General features: G+C 30.9%; 2 protein-coding genes across 2 annotated transcripts in view; one reads left to right on the top strand and one right to left on the bottom strand.

Moving 5' to 3' along the window:
• LOC145286091 (uncharacterized) overlaps positions 1–27,214 on the bottom strand; it is a 168,068-nt gene that overhangs the window by 90,893 nt on the left and 49,961 nt on the right. The window contains exon 2 of the mRNA XM_080134769.1: positions 22,536–22,682. The gene's annotated coding sequence lies outside the window, so the exon portion shown is untranslated. The remainder of the gene's footprint in view (positions 1–22,535; positions 22,683–27,214) is intronic.
• Positions 2,548–15,472, top strand: LOC145286093 (uncharacterized). Its single transcript, XM_080134772.1, has 4 exons — positions 2,548–2,702; positions 7,665–7,776; positions 8,725–8,906; positions 15,087–15,472. Exons 1-4 carry the CDS (start codon positions 2,618–2,620, stop codon positions 15,227–15,229), a joined length of 522 nt encoding a protein of 173 aa, XP_079990898.1. The 5' UTR covers positions 2,548–2,617; the 3' UTR covers positions 15,230–15,472.

The raw sequence follows: 27,214 nt of genomic DNA, 5'->3' as shown, positions 1-27,214 counted from the left end.
CACACATAATATATAATATATATATATATATACACACATAATATATACATAATATATATATATATATACACACATAATATATACATAATATATATATATATATACACACATAATATATACATAATATATATATATATATACATACACACATAATATATACATAATATATATATATATATACATACACACATAATATATACATAATATATATATATATATACATACACACATAATATATATATATATATACATACACACATAATATATACATAATATATATATATATATACATACACACATAATATATACATAATATATATATATATATATATACATACACACATAATATATACATAATATATATATATATATACATACACACATAATATATACATAATATATATATATATACATACACACATAATATATACATAATATATATATATATATACATACACACATAATATATACATAATATATATATATATATATACATACACACATAATATATACATAATATATATATATATATATATACATACACACATAATATATACATAATATATATATATATATATATATATATATATATATATATATATACATAGTAATTTATAAAATATATATGGTGATTAAGCTACACTGAATATTTCTCGTTTCATCCACTCTAGGACTCTTCAGGCTTATGCGCGAATTCTGTGGTTGTTTATCGTTTTTATATGCTCCTCTTCAAGATACTATGACCACAAAAGTACATTCAACAATAAAAAACACCGTATGAAAACAACACTAGCGAATAAATACTGGAAACTCAAAGAAAGCGGACATTTGCCGGTAGTTGAATGGAAAATCATAAGATAAGCTACCATGTGTAGGGACCTAGACGACCCATGTAGATTATGCCTTCATGAAAAATTTGCTATCCTGTACTTTAAAGAACCCCAACATCTATTAAACTGTAGAAGAGAAATAGCAAACAACTGTGTTCACAAGATAGAATTTGCTCTATGATAGCGATACAAAATAGTTTTAAAACTAACAAAAACAATAGAAAATAAACAAATAAATAAATTAAATAAACATGAATATACATAAACGATCACACATATATGTATATGTATATATATGCATATATATGTGCATATATGTATGTACACATATATATATTTATATAAAAACTAACATTAAAAAAAAAACACTAACCTAGTTTTAAAACAGATCAAGAAACTAAATAGAGCAAACACAAAGGAACAGGTCAACCAGAGGCCAAATAGGCCTTTGTCCGATAAATGCATGCTCATTGGCTGATAGGAAGGGCGCTGTGGATACTAGAAAGCTGATTGGCTAACTAAAATCTCAATAGAAGAGGAGCATACAAAAACGATAAACAACCACAGAATTCGTGCATAAGCCTGAAGAGTCCTAGAGTGGATGAAACGCAGAATATTCAGTGTAGCTTAATCGCCATATATATTTTATAACTTACTAACTAGCTCTACCTACGTATTGAGCACTTTTGAAGTAAATACTTAAAGTTTACGCATAAATCTATACTTTCGTATATTAATTTTATGTGAGTAAATTAAGTAGTTATATATATATATATGAATGAATGATACAGTACTGTTTTGCTGTATCACAGCTCATCAATGCAGCTAGACAAGTAATTACCTTAAGCCAGGATCGAAACTCGACTGCCCAAACGACAGCTGAAGTTTCTAACCATTGCACTATTCGGCTACTACTGTGTGGGCAGTGAATTAATGTTTTTGACATTATCCAAATGCCTTAGCTCAATTTGTTTACACAAAGAGCATTGCTTAATATCCTAATTGCAGTTTGTATATCAATTCCCAATATGCTCAACCCAAAATAGGGAGCATTATATACATGCCTTTATTATGAAATATGGCAGTTCAAAATAAAATAACAGAAAAAAAACTGTTTGATATACTTATATATCAGATAAAAGTATTTATGGAAAATTATTGAATAAAATTGTAGCAATAAATAAAATTAATTCCTTACACATATTTCTGAGTATATGTTGAAGCAATGCCATTATTCACCAGCTCATCATATATTACCTCTCTCCTTCTAATATGAAGTCAATATGTCGTCTTGTAGTTCAGAGTTTCTTTATTCTAAATAGTAATTTAATTTTATTTTTCATTAAAATTCTACTTGATGATTTTCGGTGTACACAAATACTTTCCCTGTTATTTTGTTTTGAACTACTATATTTCACTTTTGCATTAATGTAAACAAGCGCGCACACACACACGCACACTTACATATATTAATTAATCAAGTTCAAGTATGCTAATGAAATGAACTTAAACTAATTGTTTCTAAACTTTGTAGTACAAAGGAGAATTTTATAAATAAATAAAATGTATGAATAAATACAATTGATGTTTTTATATATATTTATTAAGAAGGAGTTACTGATATGGGGCTTTATCATCCTTTTATACTTTGTACATTGTGTCTTAACCCAAGATAATTGGCAATGTAGGTTGGTAGGGAAGAGGTAAGGTAGAATTTCATCAGTTGATAAAAAGCAAAGAAAAAAAAAATCAAAACATATTTCGTTGTTTGCGATGAAATAAACTGGATGCTAGTCGAGAAAATGTCTGTTCTAAACGTCTTCAATCATGAAATATACTCATTTTTGTTCGTAATCCTTGTAGCCTCTTCAGGTAAGATCTTCATTTTAAAATGCTTGGAAGTGGAGAAGATTTTTTTGTTTCTAGATTTGATGTATATAAAAGATAGATTAAATTTCTGTCAATTATTGACAAAGATTATTGATTATTTCTATGAATTATTGACACCCACAGATTCCTAACCAGGGTCCACTGAAGCTTTAAGGGGAAGCCACAAAAAATGTTTGTATTTAGTTTTGTTTTGTTTAATAGATGCATGTGCCGTGTGTTTTATTGAATTTTTTAAGTTTTGTATTTTTATTTTATGTCATGAATGTAGCAAAATTTGATTCATTATAAGTTTTTACTTACCTAGTAACAAATAGTTTATTATCTTCTTACTCGGTTTTACTTCCCGAGAGTTGGAAGTTCTGCCATGTTTGACATGACATATGAGATTGAAGAAAATTTTATGGCTAGATGTCCATTTCTAACATTTCTAAGATGTCCATTGTCAAGATGGTCATCTGCACAACCACACCATTTTCTGAGATGCTACCAAACTTTCATCGGACACCACAGGAACTACTGCTACCTATGAGGATAGCAGGATAGATCCGTTATGTTCGGTTTATGCCCATGCATATTAACACGGTATATCATTATAGCATATAACCTTGATTTGTTATAGAATATTTTGATATCCTCTCTTTGGTGTTGATTATATATTTAAGGTTGCTATTTGATGCTTAATCCATATATTGTTGGGACTTTAGTCAAATAAAAAATATTTGTGTCATCTTGGAAATGATTGTACACTGATTGGTTGTTAATGTTGAGTTTTTGTTGCTTAAAATGATTTTTCCATAAATCATTTTATCATATATATATGTGTGAAAGAGAGAGAGGAACACACCGAGTTATGTGTTCATCAACGTTTCGTCTTTATTTCGAGACTTCCTCTGGATGAATCTTGAAATAAAGACAAAACATTAATGAACACATAACTCGGTTTGTTCCTTTTTATTTCGCTATTTTGTCAAAATACTATTTCCATTCTCATCATATATATATATGAGATCAACACTCATACAAGAACACCTAGTGACACCGCATGGAAATTCCATGTTTCCCGTCTTTCATCTATATAAATTATTGTTAATTATATTCTCTTGAAATAAATGTTTTAAATTTTAATATTAAGAAAAAATGTCTTTTTATATGTAAAAATTATTTTCATTGTTGGCTAAATATTCTCTGAAAAATAAAACGAATATACTGCTATTTATCTAAAACTAAGAATTTAATTTCCTTTATATACAATAATTATTCTCATTTTTTTTACTGGGGTGAATGGTTATATCATGCAAACATGAATACGCATATTATTATGCAGACTTATCAAATCCTTTTTGGCCCCCAACAAAAGGAGGGTGGGCCTGTAAATTCATTCTTGCCCGTTCATCTGTTCGCACTTTTTTCGATAACTAACCTTGAAATTTTTTTAAATTTTGCACAAACATTAAACATGATATGAGTAAAAAAGTAACAGAACGAATCTTCCGGGAAAACTCCGGTTGCCCCCCTTAGGGATGCCTTTGCGGGTTAAAATGGCTAAAATTGATGCTTATTAAAAAAGATTGGTGCCTTGGATTTTTATAAAACTTTCTGAAAAGTTGTAACTGATTTTTGTATAATTTTGTTTGTCTATAACTCTTAGGTGTGCCCCAGAGGCTCTTTTAGAGCTAATAAAAACACTCCAATTTTTGGGACTATTTTACCATATTCGTCCAAAATTTTCTGTGTATGTTTATTTAGCAGTTTTGCATGGTGCTGAAGTCAAATTTAAATATGTTAAGGCCTTGGGGACTTTTAGGGCTGAATGGGGGGAAGGGCTGAACTTTTTACCCCATTCACTGTGCACTCACGGGAGACCATGCATGCTTCACTTATTTTCCTTACGATGATTGCATGAAAATTAAAAATACTTTTGTTGTTATTTCTTTAAAATATTGTCACATAAAGGTAACAAGTATCAATTAACAAGTTGTGATATTTGTTTGATGTAATTTTGTTGAAATTTATTTCTCTTGTATAATTTGGTATTCATAGATGAGACTACATGAAGGTAGTTACCAACTAGTAAAATAAGTATTGTATGATTTGACAAGATTAAAAACAAAACGCACCAGTTCACATCATTTTATTGTAAAATATTTTTTTAATTAAAAATATTAAAAAGAAGCAAGTTTTTTCAATTATTAGTATCATAAAAAATGTAAACAAATGAATAATTTCATTTAAATACAATATAATTTCTTCCACTTGTGGGATCAATGGTTGAGTTGGTATACCATCAGATGCCAACCATTGGCATCCAAGAATCAAATCTTGCTACATCTAGCCACACTGATAATCATTGAAATTCCTTCAGACTCTGCAGCCCTGGTATATGTATAGGTTATTATTGAATAACATTTATTCCTGACCTAAGTTGAATTCACTCATAGGTTGAAGGCATATTTGAAAGTTTTAAAGAGCAGGGATTTGGTTTACACTCATTTAAAATCTGGTTGACATTTGGGTCAAATTTAGGTTGGATTAACTCAATGAATAAATTAAATCAAATATCAAACGTGCTATCAATGTTTTTACTGTTTGTTTGGGATTTACTACAAATGTGTGCTGACTCATGGGTTCCTATTATTCTGCTTTCATCTGTTTATGTAAAAACAAACAAACATTTATTTAATGAGAAATAATAAAAGGATACATTTTGGATTAGGCAGATTAGTCTGAATCAGACGATGATTTGTTCAATTGTGTATATGCTCAAAATGGCAACAGTAATTGTCACTCATGTTATCAATATGTACGAGTATTCTTTCCTGATGATGCAACATTAGCTAGAAGCCAAAATAAAATACTTCACAAGTGAAAACAGCCGCTAAACACAATTATATACAAGACGACAATATCAGTATCTTCTCTTATTCGCTCGAATCATAGAAAATTTATGCTGCTTGAACAGTAGCAAATTTCATTCTGTCAAATGTGTTATCGGAAAGAGAGGTTCCATCATTTTCTACATTGCATTTGAATTGCTGTCTTTATTAACATTCTTATTCATATTTCTACTATGCTTCACCCAATTACTCTGTATTGTTCAAAATTTATTTTATTAGTTTTGAAGCAGAAAAAATTAAATCAAATGAAGATAATCAAGTGTGAAGTAAACAGCCATCAACAGAAATAAATCTATTTAGGAGAACGAATAAATCTGTTTATGACTACCTAGAGACTAAAATTTTAGGTAACCATGTGAAATCTTGCAGTGATTTGATTTGCTAATGAACATAAGTGATTATCCAATGGCAGTTAGCAGTGTATGTCTCAATCTGTATGTTACTGAAGGATTCAAATTTCAATTCACAATAGTAAAAAACAGAGATCGACAATTGACTGGCTAGTGAGAATCAGATATCGATGCATTAAATATATTACTATTTAGATCTAACTTAGAAAATCCAACTGACTTTATTTTATACATGATAAGAAAGATTAAAAATAAAGATAGATTGAAAAATATAGCAAATAAAAAGAAAACACTTGTATATATTTACTATATTAATAAATAAAATCATTTGATCAAGTATTGTGTGTGTGGTTTTTGTAAAATAATAAAAATTCAATTGATTGCCAAGAAATAATGATAAAGTGAGATAAGTGGATACAGTGATAGGGAGGTCGGTAAATTTATTGGATTTCCTAAGTAGGATGGTGCCCTGACAATTGGTGGCCAGTTTCTCGGTGGTCAGATAGTTATGAATTGAGAAGAAGGACGGATGTAATCAGTTCAAATAACTAGCTGAGAGTGACTAGGAAAAAGAAAGGACATCTAATATATCAAAAATATTGATATATTAAGAAAATAGAGATGAGTTCAGTTCAATAGAGTCCGAGAGTCAATAACTCAGTGTTAGGCAAAGATTGTTACTGAAGCTGATACAATTTGACAACAATCAAGATTTTTAGCTATGATGATGGTATCACACACACACACACACACACACACACACACACACACACACACACACACACACACACACACACAAATTCATAAAAATTAATTTAGTGTTTTTTTACATTCTAATATATTTCAGTTATTTTATGGATCTAACTGGTATTTGCCCCTAGTGATGCTAGATGGAATAGAAGGAAAATTTGAATGGTGACTTTAGATTCCTTGAATATTCTTACTGTTACCATGGTGAAAAACCACATAATCCTCCACCGATAACCGCAATGTTGTGTACTGTGAATGCCTTATCTTTCATCTTTTGGTCATGTCATCATGTTCCACACATTGGTGACTTCTGAGGGGTACACTGGTTCATAAGTTTGAAGAATAAAATAACTCAAAACATACAAAAAAAAACCCCACAGACTGACACTTTTTGTAAATATTTGTTCCAATTTGTGTGTGCCATCATTATGAGAAACTATCCTCTAAATGCTAACGTCCACATCTTAGTTTTTCTGATGAGGTCAAGTTCGTCAGTTGATGTCAGCTTATCTCAATCTTCCAAAGCTCTCTTGACTTGATCCAAGCCACAATCTACTTTTCACTGTGTCAAATTTGCAACTGTCGCCAACTAGCCTTCAACCATCACAAACCAAGACCGTCTGAAAATCGTTTTTACTGTTGTAAAATTCGGTCATTTCTAAAACACACTAATTCAAAATATAATCTATGTCTGACCTTTTGGTCGCCACACTCCAACTAACAATCCCATTCAACTTCCCTTGTCTATGCCAGTGAATAACTTCCTCTCCATTGTTCTGTTGATAAACCCATTTCCTCTTGTCTTTTATCATACTGTTCCTATTTCCTTCCTAGCACTTGGGAGGAGGAGGGGCAACGTCGATAGTATTACACCATGTTGATTTCTATAACATTGATTTATATATACATATGCATATACATTTAAATTCTATTTGTTTTTTTATTTGCAGGTGTCCAGTGCGAACTGTGTAATATAATAGATGACCAAGGTGGCAAAGATAAGATCTACTGCGAAATCGGTTGTTGTGGTCCCCTAGAAGACAGTTTTTGTTGTGTTGAAGAGTAAGCAGATTTACTAAGTACACGGTTACAACCACCAAAAGCAGATTTACTAAGTACACGGTTACAACCACCAAAAGCTGGGCACAGCTTGAGTAGGTATTTGTACTCGTCAGGGACACATCCCTGACAATCAGTCTGACACTGGCTTTGTTACTGTCTGAAGCATGGTTCTGTTCAATCCAAGGAGTTCCATCTTCCCAGGTTTTATCTTCTCTCTGAGACTAGGTTAATTTATTGCTAATCGCCTGAGGTACCTCTATGGGAGAATGTCAACGTGGCTGCTCAAACATTTTTTTGTAGGTCAAATCCCTTCATCTAATGTGCTAGCTTTTCAAAACCCCATCCAACTTAGTGTCTAACCTTCTATAGATAAACATACCACCAAAAAGCTTACGCAATTTATTTGCTTTAGGTAATTTAATGCCGTCATTTTAATAGTTATAACAACATCATCATCATATTTGATTTAACATTTGCGTTACATACTGGCATGTGTTGAACGGCTTTTAAAAACCAACCTTGTGTCCAATTCTGTCATCAAGGGAAGACAACTAAATGGGAACTCTGCTTTTTCTAAATTCAGCTTACAGCTAAAGAAAATAAATACAAGTAGCACCAGCTTATCTCAAAACTAAGTGGCCGACTGTAGTCGAGGGCGACCTGAAGGTTTTCTTTTCATAGCTGCTACTCCATTTGCTCTTGATCCTCCCCTTATAATGCTGAGCGTTTAGCTGAGGGGCATCAATTACCATTTTTTTTTTTTTAAGTCTTTGGTATGACTCGACCGCTGATTGAACCCTGATTTTCTTGCCTAGTAGTTAACACTCTTACCATTATATAAAATGGCCAGTATTAAGGTGAAGGTTAAAGCTCAAATTATGATTAAGATTACTGAAACCGTGTAATAAAGATACTTTTTTATTTATTTATTTATTTTTTTAATTTCAGTGACTCTGCCTTTTCCGATTATTATTATGGTTACAGAGTGGCAGGCTCAATTGTGGGATTCATTATCGGTCTCCTTGTTGCAATAGTATTCGGACGTTGTGTCTACGCCATTTGCCGTGATAGAACTGTCTATGTAACAACAATAGAACCAGGAGCAGCCGGTGGTATCACTGTAGTAACAAGTAAGTAAACACTGTGAATCATTGCGGTGCCATCAAAACACAAAAGCTGCATTTGCGGATGAACAGAAAGACAAATTTTGTAGTATTTATATAATAACAATCGGGAGGGGGACACCGGCCTTGCCAGGTTGTACAATACAATTCAGATTTCATATTTATATTACAGAGCCAATTCTCTATTGATTATATATATATATATGTAGTAAAGATTTAGAAGGCTATCACAATGCGAGGAATAAGATATAGTCGGTGTTGTTGGAAGAAGACAAGAACAAGTGTCGATTTACAAATCAATAAGTAGATATATATATATGTCTATATATACATGTATTTATTCAGTTGTATTAAATACAAACGTCTTACTTGTTATGTCTGCGACAATATCCATAATAATTTCGGAAAAAAATTCCCTTTTCAAATGGTAGATGTGACAGATCGATTCAAAGCATGCTAGATGATGGAGGGAAATTGGATGACTGTGTAGAGCCTCGGAGCAAATGTAAGGAGGGGGTTTATGTATGGCCTGTTTTAGGTAATTAACATTTTTTGTTCCTTTTTTATAAAAAATTTTTGTATATATATATATTTTATTTATTTATTTATTTTTTTTTTTTTAGTTTATAACTTGTTGCTTTAGCGCAAGCTTTTTTTAATTTTGTATATTCTCTGTCTATTTTGTTGTCTTTATTATTATTTTTTTTCTTGCTGCTCTGTACTATTCATTTACTTGTTTAATTTATTAACATCCTAGTATATTCAGTGGGATGACTTGGTGTATCTAGGTCACACAAGTCGCTAGCAGGTTGGTACTGGTTAGCTTTTGAAGGAGAGGAGTAGAAGGGGATGTGAGAGAGGAGGGGAGGGGGTGCTCCAGTCGGCTGTTGGGTTGTTTAGGTTAGGGGTGTGGTTGTCAGGAATAGGAAGATGGTTGGGAAGGGGGGTGCTAGATTGATATTACTTGGGAATTGTTAATTTATTTATTTTAATAAAACTACAAGTGGTTGTAGATGGAACATTTTTTTTCTATTTAATTCTTTATTATTATTTGTTTATTAATTATTTGTATTTGTTGTTAGTGTTTATTTGGGTTTGAATAGGTGGGTTAGCTTAGATCAAATGTTTTTTGTTTTTTTTAAATATATATTCCCGAAAGGATGAAACACTAGTGTCTTTAGGTATTTAATTATTATAGTATGAAAATAATTATGACAACCCCTTTAAGAAACTCGTTTCTTATTGTTGAACACTTTCAGTTGAATTAAGTAGGTCAATTTAGCTCTTATGCATAGATCATCATATAATGATTAGATTACTGTTCTGATGTAAAGAATATTTAAAATTAAAATGTTTAAATTCAACGTTATTTCACGCGACTAATGATAGCCGATTGGGTACTTTTGCTAATCGAGCCAGAGATAGCTTGTGTTGCCAAGTTCGAATCTGTCGACTGGTGTTAATCGTGACACCCTGCACTGAAGATTCACGAAAAGATGAAACACTAGTGTCTGTAGGTATTTAATAATATAGTAAAAAAATAATTTTATATATAAGTGAACGTGTATGTGTGTGTGTATATTTTCCTACGCAATAACTGTCAATTTTCAGTCTACAGACTTGAAATTTGATATACAGGGTATTGAGATTTGGGAAAATCTTTATAATCCGTTTTTGACCAGAAATTTGGCTGTTAAAGGGTCAAAGTTCAACGATTTGACCTTTGAGAACTCTACCAAACTCCTCTGCCAATTTTGGGTCTAAACACTTGAAATTTTAGATATAGGTTCCTTGGACATGGATCTAACTTAATAACTTGATTTGAGCTCAAAACAATAAATGTTAACGGGTCATAATAGGGATAGGGGTCAAAGTTAAAGAATTGACCGTTTTCTTTTTTTTGTTTGGGGGGGGGGCTCAACAGACACCTCCAAACACCCAGGCAACGCCGGGCTGAAATGCTAGTATATATAATATATATAAGAGAACAAGTAGTTAATAAAACATGTTAAAAAAACACTTTGAAAAAGAGTTAAAAACATATTTAATTTTAAAAAGGAAGCACAAAATAAGTGGATAGTCCTTAATCTGCAGAGTTTTGAAGAATTTCCTTCTCATCAGAGGGAGGATTTAGCAAAATGCGGGATCGGATTTTGCTTTCAAAAGTATTTGATGAAACTACAAGTAAGTCATAGATCTTATTTGGTAACAAATAGTGAAGGAGAGGGAATATGGTGAAGAAAAAGGTGATTTCACATGAATGGATAGTCTGGTGAAGGGTAAAATATCCAATAACGGTAAAATCCTAAAATCAAAATCCAAAAAAGTTGGTTAAGTTTACATTTCCACAAGTAAAATCCAAGGGAATCGCGTCATTGGAAAATGGTCCAAAGTAATCCAAAAGGCAGAAATCCATGGAATAATTCACAAATGGGGGCAAGGAAAAGGGAATGAGTTTAAATAATTTGGAGTTCCTATCCCGCCGCAGTTACCACCTGATGAAGGCCAGAGGAATAGTTGGCCAAAACAACATCTAAGAAAGATGAAGATAATAGTCCGCAATAAATAAATTAATAAATAATACTCATCTCAATAATGAATTCCAACTAAATAATATAAATTAGTGTCTTATTCATATGGTTTACATTACCTCATCTATAATATAAATCTTACTTGTCTGTTTAAATGTATGTCTCAAACTTTCAACAGAGGTGACAAATTTTCACAAGATCAGTATCATTTTGAAACTCGACCCTTCGGACAACAAATATCGAAAAATTGGTCCAAAACATTAATTTCTTCACCCTTAACTGGGCACTTTTCTACAGGGAGGGATCGCTTTTTTCGGCGATATTTTAAAAAGTCATCGCCTGTTTTCGATTATCTACCTTTAACAGGGTATTGAGATTTGGGAAAATCTTTGTAATCCGTTTTCGGCCAGAAATTTGGCTGTTAATGGGTCAAAGTTCAACGATTTGACCTTTGAGAACTCTACCAAACGCCTCTGCCAATTTCGAGTTTGGCGATGGGTGCAACAGCAAACATGTCTCACGCTTATTTTTTCACTTTCTTTTCCTCCTTTGTGGTACAGGTTTGAGCCTACTTACTACTCCTATTTTTTTTTCTTTTTTTTTTTTTTTCTCAAATAACACCCTTACACACACCTCCCTTTTCTTTTCCACCTTTGCATCACGGGTTTGAGTCTGCCTGCATACTACCACTTTTTTTTTGTTCAAACCACACCTACAAACACCCAAGCAACACCGGGCACCCAGGCTAGTATTATATAAAAGTTACCCTGTGTGTGTGTGTGTGTGTGTGTGTGTGTGTGTGTGTATGTGTGCGAGTTCCTTCTTCATAAATTCTGAAACGGCTGAATCTATCTTTTGCAAATTTCACACAAAGCTAATTTATATGTCTGGCAGTGTTTTTAGATATGTTTTGTACAGAAATTCATCCGATAAGTATCAGAAATAAAAAAAGTCAAATCTTAAAAATAGCTTTTCTTTCTTATAGATAAAAAAGAAGAATTTTTACAGGGGAATATTTTAGGTTACACTGGCCAAGGGAGATAATAAAATTTCCACAAATCATTTATTCTTAAAAAACAGATTTATTATAATAATATAGATATATAGGAGATATAGGTTATTTGTAGAGCATTCAACTACAAATCAAATGATCCCCCTGTACCTCACCATTTTATTTTAATTTTTTCTTATTAATGAATTCAATTTACAATAAAAGAGGTACCATTTAAAATTGCTGCAAATCATTTCTTCACTTGCATATTTTAAAACTAAACATTAATCAGAAGTGACTTTTCCAGAGCATTCATCATCAAGCTCAAATATCAGCTGATATGATATTGTAAACAAACACGAATGGAATTGTATAACCGACATGATCATTATTATTTAAAAAAATTTTTTGCGAATTAGTCCACCGGAGTCCTCGTAATATATAATAATCAATAAAGGATTGATTCTATAATAAGACATACCACAATCTGCATAAATTAGAATATCATGTTTAAGCGCATTGTATGACCGGGCTACCAGCTAGTTTTATTATAATCACATATGCATATTTGAAATTTTAAGAGTTCCCTTAAAGGGGATATTTCTATTGTTTTCTATTTTTCATATAAATTCTCTAACATTTTTTTGGAGTAGTGAATAATATTGACATTTATACATATTTTCCCAAAACTTCTGTCCTTGATGGAGGGGAGACTAAAACTTGTTGCTATGGTTTCAAATGATCTGAAATAACAGCAAGGGAAGACTGGATTCCAAATATTTCTTGTACATTATATCTCCCCTCTTTTGGAAATAGGGTATGTTTATGAATATCTCCAGTATCAAATAATCCTTATACATTGTGAAATTTACTTTATGTATGAAAACTAAAGAGAGGAGATATAACATATTAGAAATATTTGGAATCAAATATCCCCTTGCTGTTATTTCAGATCATTTGAAATCATAGCAGCAAGTTTTTGTCTCCCCTCCATCAAGGTCAGAGGTTTTGGGGAAATATCAGATATTTTGTAATTTTTTGTTTGTGCAAAATTTGAAAAAATCCCAGGCATGATTGAGAAAAGTGTAAACAAATGAATGGATGAACGATTAGAGGGCAATTTAATCCTTATAATGCCTCCTAGAGGTGCAACCAGAGTTATCCCAGAAAATCTGTTCAGGCAAAAATTTACTTTCACCATGACAAATGTTTGTGCAAAATTTCAAAAAAATTCAACGAGTGCTTATTGAGAAAAGTGTGAGTAAACGAACAGAAGTGAATTACTAGGTTCAATCCCTCCTTTGTCAGAGGACCAATAAAATTAAAATTTATTGATCACCCCACCCCAAATGTATTTTTATGTTTGCAAAAATATATACATGTACATATTACAGGGCTTTTTATGACAATTTGAAAAATAATTTTAACCCCCCCTCCCCAAAAAAAACCCTATAGCCAAATATTGAGATATCAAAAAGAATCAAAATCAGTAATTGCATCGGAATTGGGAATTTAAAATAGAATTTGTAATTGTATCAGAATCGTCCCATCACTAATATATATATAATTATTTTTCTACTATAATAATTAAATACCTACAGACACTAGTGTTTCATCCTTTTGGGAATCTTCAGTGCAGGGTGTCACGATTACTACCAGTCGAACGATTCGAACCCCGCATCACGAGACATCTCTGGCTCGATTAGCGGAGACCGTATCCATTCGGCTACCATTAACCGCTTGAAATAATCAATTAAGTTGTACTCCGTTAGGAAAAATCTAGAATCCAAAGGTGAATTGCAAATGATTCATTTTAGATCTTATAGATTACAACTTGATTATTTTTTTTTTTAACTTTACTCTAATCAACTCACATCTTGGATTACAGTTTCTTCTGTTTAGACCTTAAGGAGTATTACTTGATGGATTATTTAACTGACCTCTTGGATTTTAATATAATCCATTTTTTTTTCATTGAAAATATCTTTTAATTCAAAAAAATGATTTTTTTTATATATTTTCAAATTTATGCTAATCAGTGGAACATTTATACTAATGTTCATCCTCTGATAAAAAGAGTCTAACTTTGAAAATCTACGGATTAAATATTTTTATTCATGATAATTCCTTGCTTGAATTTTTGAATTTTTGATAGATTAACAAATATTGTAATTTAGTCATTTTTTATTTTCATCAATTTTTTTTTCTTGTTTAATTGCTCTATCCAGTATATTGAGCTTTCTATTAACTCAACAGGTTCTTACATAAAGATAATATTGTAATATTAATTTTATATAATTGTTTTGAATTTTTAACAGAAAAAAAATCTTATTTTGAGTTTAAATTAATTTGAAAATGAATTTAAGTGATATAGATACTAAATGTCCAATCTGTCACTATAATTGGAGTAACAAATCAACACTTGATCCTGCTTAATTAATTAAATATTTACACATTTTCTTATCCAGGTCAATTATCATACAGATAAGATTCAAGCTTCTATCTCACTATTACAGCCAGAGTAATTGTAGAATTCCCTTGCTAATTAATTCAAATGCGTTGTTGCAAACAGAATATAAATATCTAACGATTTGCATAACGCATCTCATTAAAATGATAGTGTAATGTTTGTAAATGTCTTTTATTTATTATATTGCAATACAGGTGGTGAAGGGTACACAGGTGGAAACATTCCTATGCAGCGACCAGCCACCATTTCATACTCTGAAGATATTCCATGCCCAGCTGGTTTGCCCATTCTTTACCATGATCAACCAAACAACGATCAGCAAAAACTTGTTAAATAGTAATAACCAATCGCATGATAGCATGTCTCATTGAAACTAGTGTCTCCTTAGATTGACACTGTCAGCCTCTTGAGACAGGCAGAAGACAAATGATTGTCAATGGAAAAAATGTCTAGTCTCATATGTGGACAGCTAATCAATGCCAAATGGCATTTTTTTTTTCTTTCAGAATAAAGACATTTTTTATTGTTTCAATAAATTTTAAAATAAAAACAAGACAATATATTTTAAAAATATCCAAAATATGTACATGTTACTTTTTTTCAGTCAAGCTTTCAGAGTTCAATTCAAGAACATTTATAAATAGAAAACAAATTCCAGAAACATTTTTTTAGAAAATCCAAGATATCCTTGAACACCTTAATTGTCTAGATAAATGGCAAAACACTGTAAAAAATGAATCTCCTTACTAAAAAGTCGCTGGAATTTGCTTTTATACAAAAATATACATTTTGTTTATTAATCCGAACACTAAATGACGTCATTGTTTTGCGTCATCCATTAAAACAAAGATGGGATAACTCTGCACAGCGGATGATATCTATGTTCTAACCGTACACAGTGGATGACATCATCCATCAAACAAGAGATAGGATGAAAGAAATTCCTTATTCTAGATGGCCTGATTATCTTCATGGGTCAACTAATTGATCTTTCTTATTTTGTTTAGTTCTTTGTTAGTGCACATTGGATCATGTCACAAAAAAAAAACGACCCTGGTATCTAACTCTGTCCCAGGGTAGGCATTGTAAATAAGAACTTCAGTAAAGTGTGAATGGTAAGAGAAGTAGTGAAAGATGAGAGAGAGAGAGAGGGGGGAAGAAGAGATAGAGAGGGGAAGAGAATAAAAAATGAATGATCATCAGTAAAGAAATTTACTTGAAAACGAATGTCATCACAAAATAAGCTTTATTTTTTTTTTTTTACTTGTTTAGATGTACACACGATATTTTGCATTATATAAAATTTTAATATGGTCAGTGCATTGACACAGGCAATTACCATATCACTGACATGTGCACTGGAAACCTACTGATTTCCATCAAGCTATTTTCCAAGGAAAATATAAACAAGTTCAAATTCCAGTTAAATAAAAGATATGAGGTGTTTAAAATAAGTTGCCAGACGTTTTTCATATGGACACTTTTATTAATAGTACACACATGAAACTTTAGTTCCATTCAAAGTAATCTCATCCGGCTGCAATGCACTTGTTGTACTGTTTCAATAATTTCTGAAAGGCCCCATGGAAGTCCTCTTGTGTAAGCATGTTAATGATCCTTGTCACAGCCTCTTTCATCTCCTAATTGTCTCCTAATGACAGCCTCTAAGGTTTTCCTTGAGCTTCGAGAATAACCAAAAGTTCACAGGGAGTAAAGTCTGGAGGGTGAGGAACTGTCTTAATGCCCATGACAACGTTTTTCTTTCTGATCTTCTGAGCACCCTTGGGACAAACTTTGCACAAATCTTTCGCATCTTCAGTTTCTCGTGAACAAAATTGTGGGTACAGTTCCCTCACTGACATCAAACTGCGTACTTACTCAACAGTCCTTATTCATGAAATTATTTTCTTGGCCAATCAATTCTGGTGTTCTGACTTTTTTTACTCCTCCCACACCTCTCATTGTCCCTCACAAACTCCCCACTTCCCTTGACTCTTATGCCACTAAAAAACTGATGCTCAATTCATGCAAGATTGTCCAAAAGTAGCCGGAAGCATTCCATACGTTTCTGTAGCATTTTTTCCAAGTTTAAAACAGAATTTTATCGCATATCATTCTTCTAAAGTGTCCTCGCCTCTAGATTGCATTTTTGAAATTCATCAGCTGTGACAATCAGGGTAGGGTATATTTCAATTCCTGCTGTAGCTGTTCATTTGAACCTGAAATCATAAAAATTGGTCAGTCGTCTCATAATTTTAAATGCATGTACAAAAAAAAAGTCTAGAAACTTATTTAAGGTACCTCATATATCCATATTAATGAAAGAGAAGTCACAACTTTGTCTTCCATATGAACAGGTTTTCTCACATAAATTCTAGACAAAACACATCCTACATACTAACAATAAAATCATCCATTTTCAAGTAAATACTTTCTGTTAAAGAGATTATTATCAATGTCAAAGTTAAGAAATTATATATTTACTCTAATATATAAAGTATATGAATATGGATGTAGCAATAGAAAAACTAAGGAGGACACAATGAAAAAGAAACACCTGAATCAGACAGCAAACTGAAATAAATGACATCACCACCATATGAATGACTAAACATACATGGACAGTTCACCTTTTGAGACAGGTGAACATTTGGAGTGACAGAATGAACCTCAAGACAATGGGAAAGACCAAAATGAAGGCAAAAAATCTGGGGATAGGCAACCTCAAGAGCCAACTGTGTTTTCACCAGAGAGAAAATAAGATGGAAAGAAACCAGAGGAGGGGGGGGGTTTCTCCTCTAGGAATAATCAAAAACTCTAATAATGGTGAAGTAAAGTGAAATTTTCCTCAACAGAAGCTGCATGCTGAAATCTGCTTCATAAGTGCTTTAGTTTGATTATTAGTCTGCATTAAACCACCGTCATCCCTTAAATATTATTTTTTTTATTTAATTTTGTTCTAATTCACTGATTTTTACATTTTATCTGCTCAGCCATTTTCTTTTTGATTACTAATTTTGGCACAGAAGAAGAATTGGCTAACTTTCTCACTAATAATTCCTTATCCATTTAATGCAAAATATTGTGAAAGAAATTTGGTAGAAATCTAATCAGAATCGTTACCCCATATGTTTGGTCACTTCATATTAATCACTAATAGGATCAGCAATTACATGACTAATAAAAAGATTTTCTAAAGTTATGTTTTCAAATTACAAATCAAATGCAAGCATTCATAATTTCCTATCTCATAGCGCTTTTAGAATATGTATATAACAAAACGTCCCCTACAGTTCTTTGTTTTAAACTTATACTTAAAAATGGTATGCAAGAGTTAATTAACTTTCAATTCTTGTGCGCAAGCATTTTATTTCATACTGAGAACAGTGAAAGGATGTATATTCATCATAGTAGAATTAGTCACTTGCTCCAAGCAAGCAAATACCAGTTCTTACCAGTCAGTTACCATAAAAACTGGGTCTGGCACAGTTATCATGTGAGAGAGTAGTTCAGTTATATTGATTCAAGGTTTCGATTCTTAGTTGTAAAATAATACAAACATGTCAGTATTCATTTTTATTTGTACATTTAGTTCCTATTTATTTTAATTAAAATTTAATTTATATTTCAATTATTGAAATCGAGAATTAATTTTTACACAAACCATTTGCTTACTGTTCTAATTAAATGCTGATCTTAAAAATATTACCTATAAAATTTACTTAATTTACAAATATTTTTATTCTTATAAAATAATAGTTTCTTTCCAATGTTATTATATACAATACCTACTCCCCAGATTTTTTAAAATACTATAATAAAATTGCTATAAAATAATAAGAACGTTTAAATGCTCATTATTATTTATAAATCTAATAATCAAAGAAAATTATAATGCTTATAAATATTTAAAAAGATGGGGCTCAGAGATGAGAGTGTGAGTTTCTTGCATTCTCAATCTTTCACTAGCAACATCTGTGTACAGATTCGGCTAGTAATATATAAATATTAATCTAATAATTCATGGTTGGTCCAGTGGACTTATATAAAAAGAAAATTGAATTATAACTTAGATTAGTTAAAATAAAATGGAAATTAAAAATCAGGTATAAATATGTAATGAGTTGTCTCCCTTGGATTAGTCAATTATAAGTTATTTCGTTTGATTATAAGAACTCTTCAGGAAAGCCATGTTGGAAATAAGTCTTCTTCCTCTTTTTAAACAATGCCATTGTATCGATTGGACATGTAAATTTGCAGCTAATAAATTCTTTCAGCTGTATTAAAGCAGGAAAAGCACTTGCGTACGTGCTCTTTGAAAAACTAATCCAAGAAACAAACTATAGTCATATTCCAAGGGATTTTATTGGTTCATGGGCTAATTACTCAGTGCTAAACTCACTCCAATTACATCAAGAAAATCAGAACATGTGATTGCTATACATTTACCTTGTTGAATCAGTTGCTTATTTATCGCCTCTGTCGTTATCTAACTGCATACAACAGTATCATACAAATGCATTGGGTAAATACAATTCTATGTATGTTATTTGGTAAGTTATTATAGCATAGTGCTGTAAAAAATGGTGCTTATATAGAATTACACTTATTAAAAAAAAAAATGCAGAAAAAATCTTTATGATGTACACACTCCTCACGGAACAAAGATATCATATTCTAAAAATCATGTAAATTGATCAAGTAGTTTTTTTAACTAAGAAAATTAAATAACGTCAATTTCAATCCCACAGGCTTTCTCTTTACGAAGATCATGCCTGTGTTCACATCTGATATCCATAAACAGCAAAGACAATATTTTACTTTATAACTTGAAAATTTATAGAAATTAAAAAATAACTAATAGTAATAAATTTAAAGTGATAATACAATGACAAGGTACATAAGTGTGAGGATGAATACATAGGGGTTATGATTATTTCCCATTGCCTACTAATTTTTCTTTTTTTTTCTCTCCCATATATATATATATATATATATATATATATATATATATATATATATATATATATATATATATATATATACTAGCTGGACGCCTGGCATTGCTCGGTCATACAATTTGCTTAAACATGATATTTTAATTTATGCAGATTATGTATCCTGTATTGAATCTATATGCCTATAATTTTTCTTTTTTGGTGTGTATATTGATAATCATAAAAAAAAACTTTTTTTATTATTTATTTAAAAAGAAAATACAACTTTGTTATATATGGGTCGTGAAATTGGATTCATCTGCAAAAGACCTAGCTAATTTACATTGGCTTTTAAATATTCATTTTAATTAATTCCCTATTAGTCTTTTTTGTTTTCTTATGGGATGATCATCTTTAGTTTACTATTATGCGTAATTATATTCATGCAGGTATTCTAGATGATTTATACTTGCATAATATTTGCATAAAAAGGTTATAGTAAACACAAACCTATTTCTATATATATTTATGTATTCATTTAAAAAATCTTGCCTAAGAAACTCCTTTGTCAGTTTTTGGTCTACAGACATGAAACTGAATATATAGGGTATTCGAACTCATGTGAAACTTTATATTTGGGTTTTAGCCAGGGAAAATATAATTTTTTAAACTCGATGTAATAAGGAAAAACTTTTACTATATTCTTTGTGTTTGAACATTTGATATTTCAATAAATAATGTGAATTTTTATTTTTCATCATTTAATTTTGTCATATATCTACTATTATATTTAACAAACTTCACGTGTGTGTCTGAGTTCAGTGGACTCGAAAACGGCTGGGTCGATTTTTATGAAATTTCACACTTTATGTGCCTGGCAGTGTTCTTAGATAGGTTTTGTGTTGGAACGTTTTCGATAAGTTTCGATAATCAAAATAATCTGATGAAAGAAGAAACAGGCGATTTTGACCAAAGTTAACACCTTATACAACCGAGCATCACAAGTGCATTTGAGAAGTTTTATTACCACACAAGCCAAAAGGTGCAACATATATAATTAAGAGTAGGTTTTTTTATATGACAGGGATGTATTCAAAATGAATGTTTCTGTTTAAAGCACAGTTGCACTATGATACTTGACTTTTCATTTTAAACTAAAATTCAAACCATTATCACTGCACAAGCAGTAAGGCCAGGCATGTAAAATCAACAGTAGGTTCTTTGATATGACAGGGGCGCGTTTAAAATTAATATTTTTGCTTAGGGCACAATTGAAGCATGATACTTGACTTTTGCATTTTAAACTTTAATTCAAGCCATTATATATAAAAAATAATTTTATAAAATCAACAGTAGGTTCCCTACAGTGCAATGAAGACTACAATGTATTGTGAATTATTATTGAAGAGAATCATGTGAAGCTTCCGTCTGGTGCATTGCGATGGGTCCTCAACTAGAGCAAACAATAAATCGATTTCATTAAAAAATGGGCAATTTCACAGATTTCAATGATAATGAAAATATGGGAGTGTAAAACATGCATTAATCATTATTTGATCCCAGGCAACGTCGGGTCTCCCTGCTAGTATATTATAATGTTTAAAGGGAAAAAATATAATTGCCAGACTTACAAGCTCAACTGTTCAACTATTTTAAATAAGCAATAAAAAATATATCGCCTATAGAGGAAATAGAATATTGTGTTACTAATTAAACTAACATATATAAAGTTTTTAATAATGTGATTATTTTTATTTTTTTTAATTGTCTGATGTTTTTAAACTTTCTTTCTGCTAAGCTGCACTCAGCGAATCTAAAATAGACAACCAAAATACAGGGTTTAAGTGATAATAAAAATGATTTGCTAAAATCTGGATCCTTTTAAAAAATGAATAAAGACATGTTTACTGGAATATAATTCGTTATTGTTTATTTATGTATAAAATCTATGTTTGTATGATATAGAAAATCAACATTAACAGCACATTTGAATAAATTTTGCTAAGAGTTAAATTTTGAAATTTTCCTTCAATTCTATCTGGCGTCACTAGAAGGAATAAAATAACTAAAATATATCCAAACATAAAGAAACGAAAATAATTTTTGGAGGGGAGAGATTTTCTTTGTTTCATAAAAAAAAAAAAAAAAAAAATTTAAATAAAATATCTCAGCAAAGAATATTAAAAATGGTTAAAACATTTAAATAATTGGTTTTATCGGTATTTCTAAGATTTAAATAAATAAAGAAATTATCTAACATTTGTTAAATCCATTTATTGTTTTATAACTACAGAATGTTTTGCTTTTTTTTTCAGATAAAGACATGCTCATTTCTTTTTTTAAGTAATACTTAACTCATACGTGAATTTCCGTTTCAAAATATGACTTCCAACATGTTATATTGTTATTTTATTTTTTACACAATACTTACAGTGATGACAATTATAATTTATCATTGAAATTAAATGCAAACAATTGGCAGAATATTTTACTAGATTTTTTTCTGCAATCATGTATGGTTTTATTTATTTTTAAGTAACTTGCAATTATGACAGTAAAATATTAACTCTTTTTTCAATTAACTTGCAATATTGCCAGTTAGAAATCAAGTGTTGTGATATTTTATACATTATTCTCTAATCCCCAATCCTAGGCAACGGCTGGTAGCCAATACTAGTTATCAATAAAAGAAAAATTTACACTTACTTGGTATTGGGTGTGGATATGACAATTTGTTTTGTTTTTCCAAACGGCTGCTGTAGTACTGCCAGCAGGAAATAAGGAAGAATGCGAGAACACAGTAAGCCATCAGAAAGATCCAATATTCCATCGTGTTGGTCCCTACAGATGCAGCTACAAATAACATGATGAAAGTTTTTTTAAATAAAATAATTATTTTTTAATAATCATGAAGATTATCAATTAAAATAATCAGTTGAAAAGACACTGGTTGATTAAACAAATATTCAAAATTAGAATTTATATTTATAAAAAATAGAATTTATTTGTCAACTAGCATCCTAGTTTTCTTTTTTCTAAAGTACACATCCTCAGCATTACTTGACTTGGATTTCTATCCCCAATAGCCATTTGATTCTTGCTCAACAGAAAATAGGAATTATACACATACGTAAGCACTGAAAATTAAATTTAGGTAAAATTCCATTACCCTTTAAAAATAAGTGCAAAAATTACACAGAAATGCAATTTTAACTGTACAATGCATTACGGTGAATTTAATTTCATAATAAAATTAGTTTTTTAAGTATGATTTTTTTTTAAAAGATACTTTTATTTTATGCTGTTGCATTTTTTACTACAATAAATAAAGATTTATTTAATATATAAAAAAAACAAAAAACTATTATATAGCAGTAGTCTGTGGGTTTCTATGTCCAGTTCAAATTTCCACAATACACAACAAACTCCTACGAAGTTGATATATTTTCTTAATCAGCATAACTCCGGATAAATATTATCTAAAATTTAGTAAAAAAAAAGCATTAATTCTTTGGGGGATCAATGTATTATTGAATATTATATATAAAAAAATTGAACACGATTTTTAATGTTATGTATTAATACAGTAGAAGAAATGACTCAGCATTTTTTCAAATTAGAAGATGCTAACTATGGATTTAATTTATCATTTCTTAACTATTATCATTTCTCTACAAAGAAAGGGGAGGGAAGGAAACTTGGTTTTAGTAGTGCTCTGGAGGCATCTAAATTTTTATTTGACACTTTCAGTAGTGCTCTAAAGGGCCCCTAAGTTTTATTTTTTTACATAAAAAAAAAAATTGCTCTTCTGAGGTAGGTGAGAAATTTAAGACTATTTAACATCTCTATTTTTTTCAATCTTTGAAAGTAAAAACAAAAATTTCTCGCATTATGAAGGAGAAATAAATAAGATTGTAAAATATTTTCTAATGTAGTGATTCCTTGCGACATCACTATTATTGGAAGCATTTCTATGATGGTAAAAAGGTTGAACACTGATATAAGGATTAATAGACTGTTGTTTTTTTTGTTTGTTTTTTTTTCACAGATCTGAATCAATAACAATGGCATAAAAGAATATCAAGTGCATATATTCAAAAGAAAACATTTGTTTTCATCTGAGAAAAAGGAAAAAAAAAATGTCATTGATTCACCACAAGAATTTTTTGAAACTAAAATATTTGCTTTGTATGGTTAAATTATCCTTACTAAAAAATGGTATGGTCCCACGCTATGATGTCTCATCACATCTCTAATAATGCACTGCTCATACGTTAGTCTACCAGTATGTCACCATGTAGCTACTTCCCCCCTTCCTGCTTCACATAATCAGCATCCCCCTCTCCCCTTTTTTTTATTGGCTCTTGAACTCACCTGATTACAATCCCCTTGACTTCTTTATGTGGGGGCACAGTGGAACAAGGCATCAACAGATTCAGCTGCAACATGAAGAATGTACTAAAAGCCAAGATCACCAAAGTCTTTGGGAGCCTAAATTGGAAAACAATGACAAAGACCTGTGGCTGATTCCAAGGCTGATTCAATGCTATCAAAGTCAAAGATGGATTCATCAAATGAAATCGACTGAACAATTCATGAAAACAAACTGATCCAAGTTTCATGAATAAATTTCAAAATATGAAACTTTTAATTTTTGCCAATTTGTTTTCATTTTGCATATTCATGAGTCATTGCTTATCAAAGCTCAAAGGCCAATTGAGGATGAAAGGTAATGAGTTTGTTAGGCGGATAAGTACATCACATTTTGAGGATTGGAGATAAGAGGTAAAACTTGGCAGAATTTAATTTTTTTATGCAAATTGCTCCAAATAAGGAATGAAGCCATTTAATGTAAGGCTGTAAATAGATTATTTAAGAGGACGGTTTGACCAGAATTGATTAAGATTAAACTTGAAAATGACCATGTTGTAATCTACTGGGAAGCAGCACCATAGTATTGTGTTTCACGATTCTTGGAAAGAAACTTTGGTCATGGAAGTTTCGTTTTGTTTTAGGTACACAGAGGAAGAAAGGAAAATTATTTACAATGGTTCAAACGATTCCTTGCTATGAACGTTTTACAGGGTTATAACCAGAGAGTTGGGTTTATTTGAGTACCTACCATGAAAATAATAGAATAGAATAAAAGAAAGACTAGCATAATCTCTTCTGTAGAAAAGAAATTATCTTTCACTAGATTTTAAAATCGATTTTGTACTTCAACAAATCAGGAAAGAGTGACACCTTCCCAGATGTCTAAGTAATGCTCAATCTTAGGATGTATGTGATTCTTATATAATTTATTAGATAAAGAGAAAGATTTTATCAGCTTATCTATTAAACATCACAAGAAACTTACCGTCGGTGATGTAACTTCCTGAATACATAGTTCTAAAAAAAGTAATTTATTATTTTTTTTTATAATAAATATCAGGAATGTGATACTTTCATGTCATGTTGAAGTTTAAAATAGTTCTTTTAGATGAATCCACAAATTTCGATAAGAGTTTCTGATCATGCGTTAGTCAGTTTGTCGATCTGTCATGCTTATGATTAAGATAGCATTTTCATTGCTACCTACGTAGATTGAACAGATGTACATCTTAATTCTTGTTTTATTTGTTTTTTTGTTGCATAACATTACATGGCATTAATAAGCCCTTTGTAATGTTCTGCTTTACAGTATAATCATATTGACACACCGGTTCTTATTAGATCCGCACATTGAGTCTGATTAGTATCAGATGGGTGATGATTTGAAAATACTGTATATAAAAAAATGTTGCACTGACTTCCTCCATAAGTAGTTCCCAGTGGCTTGTATATCTGTCAGAGGAGATGATGATGTTAGGTTCCTGCAGTTATTGCAGGAAGGTGTTGACATTCACTTCCATGTAGCACCTGGTATTCCCAAATGGTCACTCATCTGATACTGGCCAGACTCAACATTGCTTACCTTTGGTGATCTAACAAGAACTCATGTATCAATGTGATTATGTCATCTGCCTGGGATACACATGTGGTTGGGAATCTATATATTAATACGATAGTGCGTGTTATTTTGTGTGTCACGCTTACACCTTTTTACTTCTGAGAGACTGTAATTTAATTGTTATGACCTTCCATTTCTTGTCATAAATAATTTTATCAAGAATTCTTCATAAGTTTTGGTTTAGGTTATAGCTGATGCACCAAAGTCATATGAATATGTTTTTTTATTTTTGAAATCACAACTTTAAAATATATAACAATCGATAGAAAATTAACTCTATAATAATATATATGAAATCTGCATAAATCAAAATATCACATTCAAGCGTATTTTACGACCGGTCTATGCCGGGCGTCCCTGCTAGCTTAGATAAATACTTTTGCAGTTTTAACAAAAAAGCTACAATAATATCAAGGCGTCTCCATTTACGTTGAAAATCCACAGAATACCAACATCAATATATTACATATGAAAGAGTCTGTTGTGGAATTTCCACAGATCCCGCTAGTTATAAGTGAATTTGATACTCCCTTGAAATTTTTTCCTTCAGTGAAATTTGGCTCAGTCAGTCTAGGGCAAATACCAAACCAGGAATTACTAGATGTATTATTAACATGCCACTAGTAATTCTTTTAAACCTATCAGATGGCCAATCGCAATCTTGTTGATAGTTGGTTCAATGTATATAGTGGTATTTTGTACCAGTAGTAGCAATGATAATAGTCACAATTAAGATATAGCAGCAGAGGTTTCTCTGGCTTCCTCATTTTTTTTTTCTTCTTTGCAGCCCTCTTCTTTTGAATAAGTGCCAGTTAAATATTTTTCAACTCAATAAAACAAATGTCACTTTTTGAAATGTATTTAAAATTGCACTGCTTTAATCAACAGAACAATTCATTTTAAAGTGAGTTATGCCAGAATTATTTACCTTAATAACATCCCATTTATCACTAATTACCATCTTTGCTGATCAGACAATCTCTTTTGTTAAATGTGTGTGAAAGGTGATAATGTACTTAGGATCATGAAATGCCCCAGCATATTAATTATATAGATAGCAGTAGTTGTAAAAGTTATTAATAAAAACAACACAGTCGTTTGATGCTTAAGTCTTTTAGGGATTTTCTTTTTCATTTACACTATGCATGTAACCCCATGGGTCTTCTTCATCCTCTTTAGGAGAGGGAACAGCTATTACAAACAATTATTCTTCATGGTTTAGAAAAGAGAGAAAGATTTTATTAGCTTATCCACTATGCATCACCAGATACCTCCTGTCTGTGAAACAGCATCCTAAACAAATTGATGTAATTCTAATGGGATATTCTAATTTTCTACATCTAACCCCATGCGGAAAATTCCGTTTTTGATACAATTTTAACACACCCACGGC

Source organism: Euprymna scolopes, chromosome 10 (genome assembly GCF_053919585.1).
Source record: "Euprymna scolopes isolate OS-2025 chromosome 10, ASM5391958v1, whole genome shotgun sequence".
NCBI classification, from domain to species: Eukaryota; Metazoa; Mollusca; class Cephalopoda; order Sepiida; family Sepiolidae; genus Euprymna; species Euprymna scolopes.
Note: the sequence above shows the minus strand (reverse complement) of the source record. Positions and strands in the feature narration are given on the sequence as shown.